At 34.2% G+C, this 19,389-nt stretch overlaps 2 protein-coding genes across 2 annotated transcripts; one reads left to right on the top strand and one right to left on the bottom strand.

Moving 5' to 3' along the window:
* The first annotated feature begins 5,980 nt into the window (after window positions 1–5,980).
* On the top strand, window positions 5,981–12,900 carry LOC115971647 (protein TPX2). The gene is made up of 18 exons (XM_031091645.1): window positions 5,981–6,516; window positions 6,795–6,938; window positions 7,920–8,009; window positions 8,348–8,501; window positions 9,110–9,218; window positions 9,646–9,696; window positions 10,272–10,369; window positions 10,466–10,541; window positions 10,638–10,700; window positions 10,793–10,879; window positions 11,073–11,131; window positions 11,266–11,344; window positions 11,426–11,491; window positions 11,593–11,655; window positions 11,766–11,843; window positions 11,958–12,002; window positions 12,241–12,332; window positions 12,494–12,900. Exons 1-18 carry the CDS (start codon window positions 6,339–6,341, stop codon window positions 12,510–12,512), a joined length of 1,551 nt encoding a protein of 516 aa, XP_030947505.1. The 5' UTR covers window positions 5,981–6,338; the 3' UTR covers window positions 12,513–12,900.
* Window positions 12,901–13,373: 473 nt separating this feature from the next.
* On the bottom strand, window positions 13,374–16,914 carry LOC115971646 (guard cell S-type anion channel SLAC1). Its single transcript, XM_031091644.1, has 3 exons — window positions 15,657–16,914; window positions 14,071–14,876; window positions 13,374–13,798 (listed from the first exon to the last, which is right to left on the bottom strand). Exons 1-3 carry the CDS (start codon window positions 16,167–16,169, stop codon window positions 13,456–13,458), a joined length of 1,662 nt encoding a protein of 553 aa, XP_030947504.1. The 5' UTR covers window positions 16,170–16,914; the 3' UTR covers window positions 13,374–13,455.
* Between the last annotated feature and the right edge of the window lie 2,475 nt (window positions 16,915–19,389).

A 19,389-nucleotide genomic window follows, 5' to 3' on the forward strand; every position in this document is an offset into this window, starting at 1 on the left:
TCCTCGCTTGGCAATCCAGGGAAGATGGGTGGTGGAGGACTAGTCCAAAATGATAAGAGAGAGTGGCTTAAAGGTAATGCTAGAAATGTGGGTTTTTTCGACTAGTGTGGCTGCGGAACTATGGGCATTACGTGATGGACTCAGATTATGCATAGCTCTCAAGCTTCCTGCTATGATCATTGAATTGGACGCCAAGCTTATTGTTGATCTTCTGCAGAAACTAGATGGCCATCGAAATTGCATTGATACTTTAGTGAGTGACTATAAGACCGAGCTAGGCAATATTCCTAGAGTCCAAGTTAAACATTGTTATCATGAGGTGAATAAGTGCGCTAATGCGCTCACTAGAAGGGAGCTTTGATCTCCCATGACTTTGTAATTTTCTTAGACCCCCTAGCGGAAGTTTCCTTGCTTTTGAGTCTTGATTCTGCTGGGATGGCCTATAACTGTGTTGTTCTTGTTTAGTGTTTTATGAAATTTCCCCTTTCTACCAAAAAGGATTGGCTCTATGTTAAACCAAGTCCAAAGGTGATTTGTTTTAGATGTCTACTTTACTTTGGCATTATACTTGCAAATGATGGCTAAGTAAATAGCACTATATTTGGATGGAAATGTATGTGTTTGTGTGTGTATATATATATTGGATAAGGATGGAAATATAGATACTTAATTCAACCTCTCTCAGTCACATTTAATGTCCATTTGTTTTTTATGATTTTATTTTAAAAAAATGTTTTTCATAATTTTTTTTTTTATGTTTGCTACCACAAAAAATAAAAATCAATACAATTTAGCATTTTTTTTAATGGAAAATGCGTTAAAAATTATGGGGGGGGGGGGGGGGGAGTCCAAAAAGAAGAAACCCTTGACGAGATCAACTTGAGAAGTAATTGGGCCAAACTATTTATCAAATCAAACCCAGCCTAATCAAGACAATCTAAGTATTAGGCGGATCAAGAAAATTGAGGGTGGCAGCCCACTCAAGGAGGTCAAGGAACAGATACCCCTCTAGAGATAGGAGGTAGGCTGCAAGAGTTATGAGATTGGAAGCCGAGAAGGACCATGGTGACATACAAATAAAAGAGGGAGGAAATTTCTAGATAAAGCATCCATCACCTTTGCATTAAAATGCTTTGCAACAACTCGCCTTGCCGCATTAATGGCATAATGACCCCTAAATAATGCCCTCACAACCTATGTCCTACTCTACCACCAGCAGCAAGGCAATGATGGGAAAAGTATCCAAAGAAAGATCAGTAGCATTCCAAGTGGAAGGCTAAGATGCAATTCAAATGGCTATAAAAGGAAGGAAGATCCTCCTTGAAAAGGGATGGGAAAAATAGGAGAGAGAAAGAGAGAAGAACCTTACTACATCTTGTAATTCCATTAAAGCACAATTCATCCTTGGCAAGCTCGAGGAGAGTAATAAACAAGAATTCACTTTTCCTTGTCTAATTTCTATCAATATTAGGCCATCTGTAGAGTCTACCTTGTTTCTTTAATCATTAAGCCGCATGTTTTAATGAATTTAAGCGTTGAACTGCTTTCCCATCTCTATAAATTAATTGTATTAGGTTCCCATCACCAGCCCATTCTAAGTGGGTTGGGCCTGGGTTAATATCTCTCCTATAGATGTATTGCCAAGAAATCAAACACTTCTATGGTTTGATGATGAGCCCTCCATTGAAGTGCTGGAAAAGGCCATTGAGTTCTCAAAGTAATAGCGGTTGCAAGAAAAAGATCTAATAAATTCAATGGATTTACATCTTTTATCAATGGATTTTTTTTTTTTTTTTTTTTTGATGGGGTGAGAATAGGAGCTTCCTCGTGTATCCAAAAAAGAAAAAAGAAAATTGGTCCATCCCAGAATTTAAAAAAAAAAAAAAAAAATGTTGAGGTATTGTTTAGTGTGACATGAAATACCAATGAATGTGATGAGGTTATTGTCATGTGTAACATTATTATTAGTAGAGGAACCATACCCACAAAAAAAAAAATAAAAAAAAATTGTAGAGTTTACATATAATTCACTCCTTGTTATATTGATGTCAGTTAACCATCCAAATTACTTCAAGATAGTCATAAGTAATTACTAGATAACAAAATTATACAATAGACTTGCAATATCATTAGAAACGGTATTAAGGCTTACCATGGTCAAAGAATTGACAAGAGGGTGGAGAGATATTTTCTTGTGTGTTGTTCTTCATAACACTACAAATCTCTAGCAAAAATTAAGCCATTGCACTTACTGATAGGTAAGGGGTGGCTTGATTATTTATGATATGCTCTTGATGTGATGCATATTGCGATGATGTGACTTTAAGATTTTTAGTTTATTTTATTTTTTCTAACATTATTATAATTTAAAATTACAAAATATATCACATCATTTTAATCTTATAACTTTTCTAAACAATGTAATGTTGTATTCTTGTGTTGAGATTACATTAATGGAAGATTATAATAACGTAATATTATGACATAATGTAACATTACGGTGAACCAAATCCTCCCTAAGAGATATGACATCAAGAGATTACTTGCTCACTCCCAAGTGCAGGAGATCGTAGTAATATAATTCTCGAAGTACTGAGGTCGAACCACAAGAAGCAGGATAAATTCAAAGACAATATAATTAAACAACAATTTGGATGAAGAAGAAAAGTACTTTTGCTTGGTGATTGTTAACAAGAATAATAATAAAAACTTATTTAAATCAATAATGTAAATACTAGGGCATTGGGGTGTTTCACTATATCGATATGAAATTTTTTGTGATCTAAGAAATTATATATTTCATAATTAATTGTTCTTATACAATCAAATACTTATGATTCGGTTGAACTGAAACAATTCAAGAATGCATGATAACCTAGATTAATAATGCGTTTAGAAAAGTTTTCAAAAAACCCATTCACTTTAAAACCTAATTTCTATTTGAAACTATTAGAAATTCATCTAAACAATAAGAAAAATATGATTGAACTTATTGAAAGTATGGAAGAACTAATATATCAAAAGAAATCTAATTGACCAATCAAATATGTTATTGATAAAATCCTAGAAAGAATCACGTTGAATATTCATACCGTATAGAAGAAACATAACCCCAGCCCTAGCAAAGAGTTTAGGCTACCATTAGAGAAAGAGAAATACAAGGTTTTTCTCTCCAAAATTAGTTCTACACAGCCTTCCTTCAAAACCCTAACGTCAAAGTGTCCAAAGAAAATAAAACTTTTATTATTTTAATTTTTGTCCAGATTTACAGCAATAATTTGTGAATTAATTTTGGCCTTAAAAAGTTGTGAATTTCAAAAAACTCAAAACTGGAAAGTTGTAGATATTTAAGTCACAGTTCCAACCAATCTAGCCTTGTGTCAATTGGATTTTTGAGGAGAGAGATACACTCAAAATACTTATCACTGTTCAGTGCTCAAATCTGATTTTTTCCTTTTCAAATTCTGTCTCTTTGATTTATTTCCTTATTTGAAACTTCCAAACATGATAGATGACCCAAGCACTCCGGCTACACCTATTTAAACATTTAAGCATGGTCCTTTAGTTCCTCTTTAATTCTAGTTTAGTCTCCATTCTCTCACAAACTTCTGTAAACTCATCATTTTCATATGATTTCTTGAAAGTAGAAAACTACACGCAATAAATGACATCTTATTCAGGAAATTATGTAAAAATAAATAATAGGAACTAATACAAATCATGACTTAATTATACAAATTAAGTATAGTAATAAGGAGATAACGTCCACTTAAATATATAACAAGTATACATTTTAAGGCGTTATCAGAGATGCATAAATGATCTTTAGGTTAACTAACACTTCTTAGTGTTTTTAACAAAGATGTCTATGGACATAACTATTGTATGGACATAACTATTGCAAATTTAGCAGCATATTATAACTATCTATATATAAAAAAAGTTGTTAGCTTAGAGTAGTTCCACAAGCGCAATTTTTTCATTTTCACAATTCACAATAAAATCTAGGTGAGAAGTTATTATTAGTTTTCATCTAAATTCATCACTGACATTATTTTTTAACTTACTATTAACAACTTTTTTTTAATTGTATTTTTGTCATAAACTTACCATTAACAACTTGTTAGTTAGATTTTGTTGTGAATATGTTGTGTCCCCAAGATTTACTTTTTATTTTTTATTTTTGAGGTACCCGTAGATTTATTTGGTAGCTTATATAAGAATGTAGTAAAATTCCTCATCTTTTATAATATTTATTATTCTTTAACCATACTGAACGAACGTACCTCACCAGTGGTATCCAATGCCCACACTGAACGAACGTAGGCAGTGAATGGCATCCAATGCAGAAGCTGAATGAACATGTATAAATTTGGGGTGCATCTGACAATTTTTATCTGCAAAGTATTTATCTCATTTATCAAGCAACCTGAGCAAGGGAACCCACCCGGTTTAATACAAATCAGAGATGATTCCTCTTATTTTTATCTCCTAAGGACTTTTTCTTGTAGTTTTTTTTAAAAAAAAAAATGAATATGTCTAAAAAGGACTTATTTTTAACAAATGAAGTGCAATTTCATAGGTGCCTTTTTCACCAGAAGAATATGCCATTTTGTGTTGACTTTTACCACAAAGATTATTGCCTCTTTTAACACAGAGAGAGGTCATGTCATATCACATCACATATCACTCAAGGCAAAATTGATGCATTGCTATCCTCATTTCCCATTTCCCATTTCCCATTTGATGACTAAATTCTCATACCACCTGTTATTACTTTTTCGTGTACCTAATAATAATAATAATAATAATAATGATAATTACAAAACTCCCATACCCATACAAATTACTTCCCAATATCATGTTTTGGCCCGAACAAGTTATCACTATTCTAAAATTCCTCAACTGGTTATAGATTCATGTAAAACAAACATAATTTTATTATTTTTTAATGTAGGGTTAGATTGTTGCCTCATATATAGTTAGAAACTTAGAGCATTCATATTTGGTATTGCAAATGCCATATATAAGAGAATTTTAACATTAATGCACCAGACAAGCCCAGCATTAAGACTTGCAAACACCAATTATTGCAAAAAAATTTGTAATAGTGCTACCGTGCAATTCTAAGGTAGAATTGCACTATAACACTATTCTAAAAAAAAAAACTAATATTTTATTCAATTTATCAATTCATCTCTCTCTTTCTCACTAGGTTTTGGGTTTTTATTTTTATTTGGATTTTAGGAGTATTATTTTGTTGTGTAAAAATATTATTTTAATATATTGTATTATAAAATAAAAGTTAAAATATTAAAAATATTATAAAATAGTATGGTATAATTGATAAAATAATTTTTTAAAACAGTAAAATAGAATGTAATAGAATTTTAGCACCTGAATGCTCTTAGTTTAATATTGGTCATTTTAAGAAATGTTGGCTCTACCAAGGTACGAAGGTCAATAACATTAATATATTTCACCAGTATTTATAGCAGTTCCTATTTAAAACAATAGTGGAGGATTCCCAATATTATTATGTGTCAGAAATTTAAGGGAATTTATTAGTAGTATGAATTGTTTTCCTTAATTCCATTTTTACCCTTTCATTCTAATGTCTTATTTGAATTGTGCTGATGCCTGGGTGGGCCCCCTTTCTTTATCAACCTGACAACGAATAAAACCGTTAGGGTCAATCTTGCAATTATCTTGAAATCCCAAGGGCAAATCCCCAACGCGCCGAAATTTCAGAGTGGTCCGACAAGGTTACGCCGCCCGAAACGAAAAGCCCAAACCCCGATACTACTTGCCTCCACCCTGTCTTTCAGGAACTGGAGACCCGAAATTACAATCATACCCCTCACCACCAAATGCGAAATTACCAAAAAGCCTCTTGCTCAACGAATTAAATAATGTTTCTCCCGGAGCCATTAATTCAAAATTTTTGGATCGTTACAAAAGTAGGAAATGCGAACCCTCGGCACTATAAAACAAAAATAAAATAAACAAACAAACAAAAAACGAAATCGTGCTGTTTATAGTCGTACCTTGCGCTTCAACATTTGTACCCTTAAGCTACTTGAAATTTCGGTTTCTTTGATTCTTTGTTTGCTACAGTGAAACGCAGCGAAATCTGCGCCGGTTCTCTGCTACAAAGCACTGCTCGGATTTCCAAACTTTTTATTATTAGAAGGGGATTTTTATCGGATCGGATTCGGAGCTCCATACAGAGAGAGAGAGAGAGAGATAGAGTAGTGAGTGAAAGAAGGCTCGGATGTAGAGAGAGAAAGAGAAGGTTCTAGAGAGAGAGAGAGAGAGAGAGAGAGAGAGAGAAGGAGATGGAGGTGGAAATGGAAATGGAAATGGAGGTTGAGCCAGTGTTTGAGGTTCGTGAAGTGGACTTTGACTATGAGTTCGAAGCGGCAATGTACTTCGATTTGAGTCGAGCGGAGAGTCGAGCGGAGGCTTGTGAAGCTGAGCTCTGGTTCGAGTCCGCCAAGGAGTACCCTCCTTCTCGTCAGTACCTCTATCTTAAACCCTAATCTCATTTCAATCTTATAATAAAATACTAATTATTTCATTTTTATAAAAGTTTTCAATTTTTTTTTTTAATAAAAAAAAATCTAATCCAATGCCGAGTGCATTATGTGTCACTTTTCATTCTCAATTTGTGCGTTTGTGTGTGATTTTGATTTTCCTAATAAAAAAAAATCAATTTCTGTGAGTTATATAGGCTTATGTATATATATATATATTTTTAGTTTAATTTGAATTTTGTGTATTTTCTGTTACAGCTTTTGTGACAAAGTTAGTTAAGAGAGAGGATATTCTGCTGGAAAATGTGAATACCTCACCAAAACCAAAGAATGTAGAAAGTACAATGGAGTCTGATGTTGGCGTGGGCCGAGATTTTTGTGCATTAGATGTCAATAGCAAAGGTATTGTTTATGCCTGTTATCTTCTATTCAACTTGTCCTATGATTGTAATATTATGACCCCAAGTGCTATAATTCCTGTCAATAAGATTATTGCCGTTATTTAGTGTTCCTTTGGGTTAGCGCAGCTGTTTGAAAAGTTGCGATTTTAAAAAAGTTAATTTTTGGAAACATATAGTCAAGTGTTTGGTAAAATTTGTGAAAAGATGCCATTGATGTGAAAATGGGGTTTTTTTTTTTTTTTGAAAAAACATCCCATGAGCTGTGATTTGAAAACAAGCTTTTTGCCTGGCTTTACAAATGCAAAGAAAAACGCCAATTTTTCCACGTTATCATTTGAATTTGTTGATTTTCCGCACGAAATCACAGAGACAAACAGGCTCTTTATCTGGTCAATTCCTTCATTATACCAATGCTGTCACTCTGTTGCTTCCACTGCTAGTATGATATAGTACTTTTACAGGCATTGTAATAGTGGAGTATATAGTTCAAATTGTAGCACTGTGGCTGGTTGATTCCATTGGATGATGGCAGTGCATCATTCTTTGATGATAGCCCATATTTATTTTGATATGAGGTGCGTATTGTAGACATAGTTCACTCTCAAGGTTTAAGGCTTTCACAAACAGTTTCCTTACAAATTACACCTTTAGGATTGAGTCCCAAACCACAAGCATCTAAAGCCCTTTATTGCCAAGCTTGTTGTTGGCTAGGAACTCCTCAAGTTTTCTTTACTGCATTTTTTTTTTTTTTTTTTTTGCAACCAGCTGTTAGTAATTAAAGAATGAATATTGTGACTCTGTAGTTGGACTATCTATAAACATAATGAGACAAATTTCAGTGGATCTGTTGGTGGATGGTGTGGGAAAAAACAAATAAAAAAAGAACTTTCAAAACAACCTTTGTAGCATCTTTATTCTGTTTCTTTTCTGGACTGTGGTTGTCTAATAGTATGAATGTATGATGTCTTACATGGTCTTCCAGAGTGTGAAGGAATGGATAGAGGGATCTTCACTAAATTACAGAGTGGCAATCTGCAGAAATTTCTGAATCAACCCTTGGAATTAACTACAGGTGACCATCTTTCTACCCTGACAAATAATGCATGTCATAAATGATCTTTCCAGAGGGTTAAAGACTTACCAATACAGCAATTTGTAGTGATTATTCAAATTCGCAGAGGCATATAATTTTCACTACCATAAGGTTTGATTAAGTTCTGTTGAGCCATCTTAACTTACAGTCTGGAATGTGTGTGGTCTCTTGATCCATGCATTACAAATGTTAAAATTCAACAATTTTAACATAAAAATAAGTTGCATCTTCCATAGTTTAATCATGTTTCTTAAGATTGTCTTCTCATTATTGCTAATTTATTATGACTTTGTGTTTCTGATGCTCTATCTTTGCAGGCATGACATATTACAATCACCCATCCACTGACAAGCTAAAAGCTAAAGCAAAGTCTGCTGTCAAACCCTTTTTTCCTAGGAGCTCAACCTTGATGAAACCTACGGCTAGCCAGTTGGCTAAGCAAAATCGGCCTGTCCAAGTTAATGGTTCCAGGTGACTTTTGGAAACACTGTTTTCTTCATTTATGTTGTTATTAGTCCTTATGGTGATGGGTGAACATCTTAAACAAACAGTTATTGAAGTGATGTTTTTAAAATTCTTGAACCTTATCCCGTTATTTTGGGGCCGACTATGGATCTTTCATAGATTAGTCATAGTCAATAACAAGTATTCTTTTTTGCCATTCTATTAAATCTAAAGGCATATTCTTGTTAATTCCTTAACTGCCATTCCTTTTTTTACTACTTATATTAATGTTATTTTTAGTCTTCCTTTACATTTTTTCAATTTCTCAACTTGCATCAACTCACTCTCTCATTAGCGCATTAATTTGCTCTCCTTTAAATATGACCAAACTATATCAAGCGATTCTCCCTCATCTTTTCACCAATATGGGCCACTTATTACAAGATAAATTTTTTGCAAGTTTAATACTGTATCTACTCTAATATGTTCTCTGTACCTTTTAGTACGCAGTATGGTATAAAAGCCCTGAATTTGTACATTTTCCTTGATTCCAAGGCAGTGCCCATTTAACAAGATCTGGCAGGTCTTCTCATATGCTATATTCCCCTTTTAATATTCTGCTGCCCTGTTGTTAGATTTCAGTCTCAACTGGCTCAAAACAAGGAGAGGAGCTTACATTATTCTTCTGGGGTTGAAACTCAAGCTTCTAAAAGGCAGAAGCTGGAGGGAGGTCACTTGCATAAGGTACAGAAATTGTGTCATCCTATGTTGTTTCTTTTGCCAGATTATATTTTAAAGAGCTCATCACAGAGGATATTTGCGCTGTGTTACTGACCATAATGGAAATTTTAGTGATTTTCTAGAAGTGTGCTTGTTTTTGTTTTTGTTTTTTTTAATAAAAAAAAAAAAATGTTGTAAGAATTTTGTATGTCACAATACTAATAATTACGTCATGAATGCATGTTATTTGACATGTTTTTATGATTATGTTATTGAAAATTATTTATGAATCCTTCTAGAACGCTTAAAAAGGTTTTGATATAAGGGGGCTGCTGTGTTCCAGGCAACCTACCTGACCCAACTCTTTGGAAGACTAGTGTTGATAATATTTTTGAAAGTATTTTTTCATGATAAGGCAGGCCACAGCCTCACCATTTGTTCTGTGTAACAGGTTACAGGCACAAACCAGGAAGCCAATTTGGTCCACAAACCATCTAAAAAGGTTAATTACATACTCTTGGTGCTTGCATTTGCCCCTCACATTAAACTTTGACTTCTGTGCATTTCAAAATTGTTATAGGCTGAATTTTTTGTACACATTAACCCCAGAAATATTAGAATATACACTCTCATAAATTTCTATTTGTAATTTGCAACTTTTTGATAAATAACCCTTGCTACTAAGGTTTCATTAAATAGACTAAAAGTCCCACTGAACTTAATGAATCACTTCAATCAACAACAATAGCCTAGACTTGTCCCAATTTTTTTTTGGGGCTGGCTATATCTCTCAACAAATTAGTCAGGGTCGGCCACATGTATTCTTTTCCGTCATTTTATTTTATTTGAAGTCATACTCTCTGTTACTTATTGAATTGAGACATCCTTTTTTTACTTCTAATGGACCATTTCAACCAAAGGGGCCAAAAAATTGTAGTTTGGCTTTGAGGTTATACTGGGAAGCAAAAAAATGTTTTAGAGTTTCAAAGTGTTTACATTTTGGATCTTTTATGTAAAATGTGACTATTGGAAAGGTGGACTTGAAAGAAACATTGAACATTTAAAGTGGTCTTGCAGGATGAAACAGTTGATAAAAACTCTGCTCATGGCAGAATGAAGATTACTATTCCAAGAGAGCCTGAGCTTGAAACAGCTAATAGGGCCCAAAGGATAAGGTCAGCCCTTGTTGCTATTTTGTCATATCTTCACAAATAAAATGGTCTTTTGTCTAAGCAGGCAGCAGGGCACAAATGACAATTTTCATATTTCAGGCCTAAGAATGGTACAGAACTAGAAGATGTTAAACCAGCTGCACGTAGATTCAAAGCACGTCCATTGAACAGAAAAGTTGGTACTTGAAATTTATGCGGATGGAATTTTGTATATGTTGCTCCTGTTTTGGATCCCTCCCCTCAACCATATCAACATGTTTGTAATTTGCAGATTCTTGAGGCCCCTTCATTGTCACTTCCAAAGAAGAGCATTCCAAAGTTACCAGAGTTTCAAGTAAGTGTTTCATATCTGTTTCCTGCTTGTTTTGGAGAACAAGTTTGTGTAGTATTTGCAGGCCTAATTTTTGTTTTTCTATTGCTTCCTAGGAATTTCACCTAAAGACATTGGAGAGGGCTATGCAACACACATCTTCTTTTACATCATCCTCTCTTAATTGCAACAATACTGACAAGGTCATCATCAAGTTATTTGAATTTTCGACATTACCTTATTCTAAATCAGAGCTTCATTGGTTTAAGCCCAAGAAATACAAATTGGAATAATCATTGTGCCAGTGATACATGACTAATATTATTAATGCTGGCTGCAGTTGGTGATTTCCCTGTGTAATCTTTCCTGAAAATTTAAAAATTCTACTCTTTTCAGGGAATGGACAAACATCACACTTCAATTGTTGCAGGAAATGGAAACCTGGAGCCCAGAAGGTAATACCGTAATAGTTTGAAACTTTTCATAACTTCAACATAAGAAAAAAAAAAGGAAACACCCAAATTACATTTGACAGTGTATTTAATTGAGACAATAGTGCTTACTTATGAATGACTCTTGCTTTGTTTAGACCAAGTACCATGGATGTTACAAAGCAGGATGGATGTGATGTAATGCACAATTTTAAAGCTCGTCCTCTAAATAAGAAGGTAATCTTTGTTAGTTTAGATCATTTGCTAAATACTGTGCTAGCAATGCCGGTTTTGGACTTATTTCCTATCCTAATGCAGATATTTTCTAGTAAAGGAGATATTGGTGTTTTCCGAAATAGCAAGCGAGAAGCAACAGTACCAATGGTAGTCTATGGATTTTTATCTATTTCCTAGTCATTGTATCAATTAGATTTCTTGTTGACAGAATTATCTGAGATTATATGATGTTGTGATTTCCTCTATAGGAATTCAATTTCCATTCTGAGAAAAGGATTCAGCCTAACCCACCAACAGAACTGTTCAGCAAGGTATGCCTTGAAATAATTAAGTTGCACTCTGCTGTGACTGTGTCTCCCTTTTCTTTATTTAAAAATTTTATCTCCTGGTTTTCTCATTTCTTCTCCTTTTGGCATGCTAGCTCTCTCTGAAAGCTGAGCTCCAGCCAAATAATGGATCTCAGCTCAGATTGCCTCACCCTACCTCTATGTCTATGAAGGTTCCTTGCTACTTTAACTTTCAAGTTTTAAATGGATATATCTAAAATTGATTTTGTCATCATTTTGTTTAGTACCTTACTGAGTATTCTTTTCTTTCACTTTTTTGGTATAAGGGCTCAAAAGAAAACAGATTGAGTTCTTTTCAACCAGAACATGAGGTAAGCATGCCACTTTATTTCAATATTTATTTGTACCCAAACAGAATCCTTGCACCTCTTCCTCCAGTACTTGTTAATGGAGGGATGAGATGCCATTTGGTCTGAAAGAGCATTTGCGTTTTATTATGGATATATTATTTCAATTTTTTCCCTTCTCCAATGATAAAAACTTAACTAATAAATGCAAAGCTTTTGGTGATTCCTCATTGTGATGATGTAATGTCATGTCCTCTTGTAGATACTGCATCCGATGAAGGGAAAACCTCCTATTTTTGGTGGACAGCAGATTCAAAGTGATGGCATCTTTGAAGGTGGTCTGCAGAGTAAGAGGTATGCCAATTGAATAAAGGACATCTGATGCAAGAACTCTCTCTCTCTCTCTCTCTGTTCTTAAATTTTCACATTCTCAGTTTGGTTTTATAACAACAACCAAGTCTTAGTCCCAAAACTCACAATCTGAGTTTGGTCATCTTGCTTTTAAATTGCCATAGGAGCACGGGTATCCGCTGAGAGCAAAAGAGGAAAGTACCAAGAATGATTTTTCTCATTGCCAGCAGATTTGAGCTTCTGCTGTTGACGATGGAAGATTGATGAATGTACATAGGAATGTACTGCACATCAAAGATTATCAAGCTCTTTTGCTGTATATGGAATCTTGTTATCTCACCTTTGAAGAAACTGACGTTCTCACAAAAATTATGTTGAATTAGCTTTTGCTTTTCATACAGTTTCTAGGTTTTAGTTCATAATCCAATAAATATATTAAAAGGCCGGTGTTGTATAGGCAATTTAAGCCACCTCACCCTCATAGCATCTTTTTCCACCTTTTTATGTAGAACCAACACCAAATGTAATGATCAAAGTAAAAAAATATATGAAATACAGATGTTCCTCCAAAGTTAATGTATGTTAATGAATTTTTGCACTATTTGCGGCAAAGATAAATTTCTGTGGGATGCTAGTAGTCCAGATTCTTATTTAAAAACCTGGGCTGACGCAGGGGTTAATTGATGCAAGAAATAGAGAAGCAAAATTTACACCGACTTCATTCATCTTCTTGTATCTGAACTGGACTTATGGCAGCAATCACCAGGGATTTGCATTGTGCATCACTGGATTTGTAAAATTATATTTATACATGTTCTCTTTCTATGGCAGTGATGCAACTATTTAAGAGCAAAAACGGCATTAAAAGGAAATTGACCGTAACACCATGGTAAATGAAATTCAATACTTTCCATTTGGATGATTTTTTTTTCTTAATTTTAAATTCTTGGATTTGAAAGCAATTTTCACAAAGCTAGTTTTGTGGCAGCATACTTGCACAGTATGTATAAGATGTGCATTTTAAAATCATTTAGACGCTACACGCATATAAGTAAGCTTATCATTGTCGGGAAAATTATTTCCATGTGATACAGAAATTGTGACTATAGCTTCTGATTGAATCATTTCAGTGCCCCGCTTTGTCAGAATCCTTGTTTACTGAACTATTCTTCGTCAAAGCCTGCTTTGTCCAACGCTTAATATCATAGGCTCTTTTGAAGGGCTTTTTCTCTTTGACAAGTCTTCTCTTTTTAATGGCGATGGCAAGATCATTTGGAAACAGTGTGTGCCAAACAAAGGCATGAAGAAGGGTGGAAATGAACAAGATGGCCACCATTGTTGATGACACAAAAGAAAGGGTAAGCGCAAGGCCCTTGCTTATAATTGTTGGAACCTGCTCTGCGTACTTGATGGTTGCCACCGAGGCTGTTGTCATGGGAAAGGTGTATGACCACCATGCCACAGAAAACCTGCAAGATTATGAGTGATGGTTAAATTTAGTGGTAAATGGCTAAGTTTGACAGTATTTAGAGATGATGATATAACTTCATTTGAATGGAAAATGGTGTTTAGCTAAATTATCAGTAGGACTCATTGCATTATTTTTTTGGTGAGGTTTTTTAATTGATTAAAATACTATCAATAATTAAAGATTTTGCAGTCTTCAAATTATTACTTACATGGGGGGTAAGCTAAGCCTCCCTTTGCAGCGTGAATAATTTATGAAGAAATAATAGCTTACCTAAATCCTGTGAAGAAGTTGATTCGTACAACCAGTGAGGCATAAAGAAACAATGCTATGAAGTAGCAAGTCCTTGACAAGCCATCAAACTCGCCATAGATTGTTTGCCAAGCAAGGCTTGCAGCAGAGGGAGCAGCAATGAACATGGAGTATACAGGGTGTAGCTCTTTAGGCAATGTTTCACTTGTTGGTAGTCTCTGATACAAAGTCACAAACACCACAAGATAATGTGCAAAGCCTACTGCCCACAAGAACTTAGCAGGCTCATTCCACCCCACTTTAGAAGCTAAAATAGCACCCACAAAGTTGCCAACTACTGAGAGATAAGAAGAGGGATTGGCTACTTTACAAAGACGCCTCTTCCCACCTGAAAGCCACTGGCCGTAGATTTTCAGCTCGAGTAAAAAATATGGAGCCATGAAGCTGCACCATATGGCAGGGTGAAGGATTTGAGGGTCTAGCATGGGAGGTGCACCAATGGCTAGGAACATGCAGACAACCCAGGGGGCAAAGAAGAAGTTAACACGGACAGGGTGGAAGAACTCTCTTTTGACAGCTTCAAAGTAGAATATGCATTTGAGTATGTAGGTAAAGGAGACGGAGATAAGGACTGCAAGGGCTAATAGCCAGAGGCCAAGGTTGACGAATGGTGTAATGTGGAGAAATTTGGTTGCAGGGCTAGTCGCCAAAGTACGCCATAAGACCGCTTGGCTGCTAAGGCCAAGACAGATACCAAAGCATCCAATTGGGAACCGGAGGAGGAAGGGCCATTTCTCATCTTTTGGGAGGAGAATGTCTTCGTAGTCCTGCACGATAACAGCATAAATGTAAGTTGAGATAATGGCAATAACAAAGGTCTCTCCTTGCTGAAAATATTAACTTGGTCATATAGCATTTGGCTATCTGATTGAAAGGGTTCGTGAGTTGCATTTAAGTTTAAGAGACTAAACCGGATACAGTTTTGAAACATTAGCCTCTTCATCGAATTCTGAGAATAAAATCAGAACTCGAATAGTAAAAGATCAAATTATGCAGTTCAAGTACACTAGATGGTAATAAAGGACAACTTGTTCTGATAAGAATGAAAAATAAATAAATAAAGTGTAGAGCCAAGTTTTGAACTTAAAATTAAAACCACTTTGCTTTGATCATACCATGACATGATAAACTACTGCTTTTATTAAAAGTTTAAGCTGGAAAGGGTTAATTAATTACCTAATCATTATTCTAAGATTAATGGAGTTTGGACATTTCGGTTGGAAAATTAAGAGTTTCCCAGTATAGTTACAAAACTCTCGGTGAAAATTATATTCATTTTTCAGTAACCAACCGAATGCGTATTCAAAGTAACTCTAAAAAAATGAAGACAGAGAAACGTATGCTTTCAATCACTAATCATACTTGCCTAGTACGTACATTTTGCAGCATATAATTATGTTTAAAGAAGCTGTCATGACGAGCAATACATTAGCAAGAACAATCCAAGAGATACAATCATGCGACAAACACACGCACACACACACACACACACACACACACACACACACACACTCCACACAAGTTTACCATGAAAATGTGAATTTTACCTTGACTTGGTCTAGTTCAGGTCCTCTAAGGGCAGCAAAGTATCTTCCAGCAGGAACACTTTCATTAACCGAGTCATCAAGCCCAGTAGAACCATCATTCCTTTGAGACACCGTCTCCCTCTCTTTACATGAAGGCAACAAAGGATTCTGCTTACTGAGAGTTGATTTCGTCTTGAACAAACTGAAATCGCCTTTCGGTGCTCCCAAACCAATCCTGTTAGCCGAATCAAATCCTCCTAAACTTCGTCCACTTCTAGTAAGAACCCTCCTATCATCTTTGGCCTTGGACTCCCAATTGTGCACTGAAAAACCCGTCTCTAGAGAAACCTGCCTGTTTAAGCTCCTATGTGGTCTCTTGTTAGTGTCTCTAACTTTGATGGGTCTGTTTATACGCTTATGATCAGCTTTATCTATCTTTTGGGTTTTTCCCTTATCTTCTTCTTCGGGTAAGACTTCATGGATATCTATAAAATGGGTCTCAAAAGAACTAGGAAATGCTGGCCTTCTTTCCATTTTGCTTCTTCTAAAGACTTAATTAGCAAATACTATGCTTAGTCCAAGGGCTAGTCTTTAGTGTCAAGTTTTATTATATATAGTTGATATATGATATTTTTTACAAGTTGTTTGTCTCAAATTGTGGGATGCTTCACGAGAAGTGGAAAAGAAAAAGAAGTAGGTTTTATTAGGTGGTTGATTATTTGTTAGATGAAATGGGAGCCAATACTTTATCGTATAAAAGTTGGTGTTTGGAAGGATATCCGTGAGAGGGTATCAAATTAAGGTTCTGTGGCTTCGGAGCTTAGCACTATATTAAAGCTTTGAGACTAACTCCGAAGAAGATTGGAAGAGCAAATTGTGCCATGCACAAGAGGGAGAAAGAGAGTGATCTTTCGACAATTCACGGGTGGTTCGGGAGACCCCTTCGTGCACAAATCTAACTATCCTAAGCCACTGTTGTATGCTACACAATGTGACTTGTTACTGTTTTGCTATTCTTTAATCCAAAACATCAACCCCACCTTCCCTTCAACCCTTTTCCCTGTTCCCCACTATCTATATAACCAAGAAAAAAAATTCTAAAACGTCAACATGCAGAGAAAGAAGAGGGAAAGAGAGCGAGAGGGATGGGATGTTATTATAGCATGTTTGGATGCAGTCTTTGAGGGTAGATAAATGATTAAATGTGGGGGTAAATTACAACATATCCATATGTGGTTTGCCTGAAATTTAAGTTATCCACATGTAGTTTGAAATTTGACACCATACCCATATGAGGTTTACCCCGTTAGAGTTTTGTAACTCACTAATATTAAAAATATGGCTAAATATATAATTTTGCTCAACTTTTATGTTTTTCTCCTCAAAAAACCAATGTTTTGAATACCGTTTTGGAACCTGTTTCGATTTGTCAATTGAAACGAAATATTTCGGTACCAATCTATTTTGGTATGCCATTTCGGATTCTAGCTATTTATTTATATATTGTAGGTTATTCATCAAAACCCATATAAATTTTTAAGAATTTTATAATTATAAGTTCATATTTCAACTAATATGTCAAACTTATTAAGCCCAAATCCCAAATATCACTCAATAATAATAAAACATTAATAATTATTTTTTTGATTATAACAAGAGTAATGATAAAATTAAAAGAGGAAAGAAAATTAAAAATGGTGAGACATAGGTTAGCCACGTGGAGTGGGGGTGGCTTGGAAGTCAGCATAAATGACTAAGGGCTGAAACTTTCAACTTTCCCAATAAGTGACTAATGTGTGAAGGGCTCACAAAACTAAAAGAAATTAAAGTATTAACTATTAAACAATAAATCAATACAAGGCAATGAAGGCAGACTACATGCAAAAGATTGAAAAAGAAGAAGAGAAGAAGCAGAGAACACAAAAACGTAGAAGAAGAAGCAAAAAAAGGGAGAAGCTACCAGCTGTGAGGAGGTGGGTTCCTTCAAGAAACCAACGACATGTTGGTGACTACTGCCATCGGATCATTTCATTCAACAAAAATTGTTTAAAACGTAAAAAGGTATGTTTTTTTCAATACCGCCCGAAATTGATATATCGGCCGAAATTCAACGAAATAGGCCGGAATGGCCAGAACAGACCGGAATGAACCGAAATTCAATCCGAGGTGGAACGAGGGGGTGATTTGTACTGGCTAAGTGACTGGCACAGAATTTTCTGGCTGTTTCGGCCAATACGGAACAAAATTAATAACAATGCAAAAAACACAAAAAAAGAATTCAGTAGAACACTTGTATTAAAAGATTTCAAACCACAAGTTGGCAACTTAAATTTCAGTTAAATCTCAGGTGAGTAAAATGTCAAATTTCAAACCACAAGTAGGCAACTTAAATTTCAACCAAATCACATGTGAGAAGTTGTGATTTCCCCTTAAATGTGACTTAAGTGGAATCATAGATCAACTTAAAGCAATTTTTTATTTTCCTTTAAGAAGGAATTTTTATTTAAAAAAAATCATGTGAGGTTTAGTCTTTTTTTTTTTTTTTTTTTTTTTTTTTTTTTTTTTTAAAAAAAAACTCTTAATAATTAATTAAAATATAAATAAAATCTAAAAAATATTATCATTTATCTTTCTTTATTAGGAATTTATGAAAAAAAAAAACTTAATTGATCATGTTGCTAATCGTTGCTAATTATTATGCTTATTAAAATTTTCAAATAAGTTCTAAAAAATCAATTAGTATGAAAATCTAAATTGAAAAGACACATCTAATTTTTTAAACATCGCAAATTTTCCATTGAAGTTCAGTTCAGATTACTTTCAAATAATTTGAAGTAACTTTAGATGTCCTTACAGTAGTTTCAAATGTGTTGGAAGCAAATTAAATAAACATGAATTTTTAAGTACTTAATTACTAATTAGATGTGTCATTTCAATAGATTTTCATACTGATTGATTTTTCATAAGTTACTTAAAAAATGTAGTAAACATTCAAAAAATTGATTTTATTATATAAAAAAGGTTCATTAAGAATTAAAACCAAAATACAAAAAAATTATTTACAATATTACCTACTTTTTTCTTATAAAAATATAGTAGTCAGGAATGAACCATTTAAGTATTGTTTCAAAAAAAATCCTTATAAAGACTTTTCAAGAGGATGCAAAAATTCATAAAACAATATTAGTAATACTAAATATAGGTATGAATGTTTAATATATATATCAAATCATATATAATATATAAAAGTGAAAGCTCAATCGAGAGTCTAAATTAGATTCAGATTAAATTCCAATTTTTTTCCAATTGTTCTAACTGTTTTATGTTTGATGTCAAATATCTTTTGAATTTAGATTTTAAATTCATTTCAATTACATGTCAAGTGTCCTTTCAATTGGTATATTATACTTTTATTTCAATTATATTTACATTAGGAATGGCAACAAGTTAAGTTCAGGTTGGGTTTTTTGATACCTGAATCTGGGTTTTTTATTTGTTACCCAAACCCAGCCCGTTTAATAAACGTTTTTTTTTTTTGCGAGGCCCAAACCCGCCCCGTCCAGCCACTTCTGCTGCCTGTTCAGAAGCCCTAATCTGTGGCCCAATCTGATCCAATTTTAAAAAGTAAAAATAACATAAAATAATTTACAACCATAGAAACTGTTTCGATCACAAACATAAACAGAAATACGAATCACACCCATCAAAAAAAGAAAAGAAATACAAATCGCAAATAGAAACTATTTTCAATCTT

This window comes from Quercus lobata, chromosome 12 (genome assembly GCF_001633185.2).
Source record: "Quercus lobata isolate SW786 chromosome 12, ValleyOak3.0 Primary Assembly, whole genome shotgun sequence".
In the NCBI taxonomy this organism is placed as follows: domain Eukaryota; kingdom Viridiplantae; phylum Streptophyta; class Magnoliopsida; order Fagales; family Fagaceae; genus Quercus; species Quercus lobata.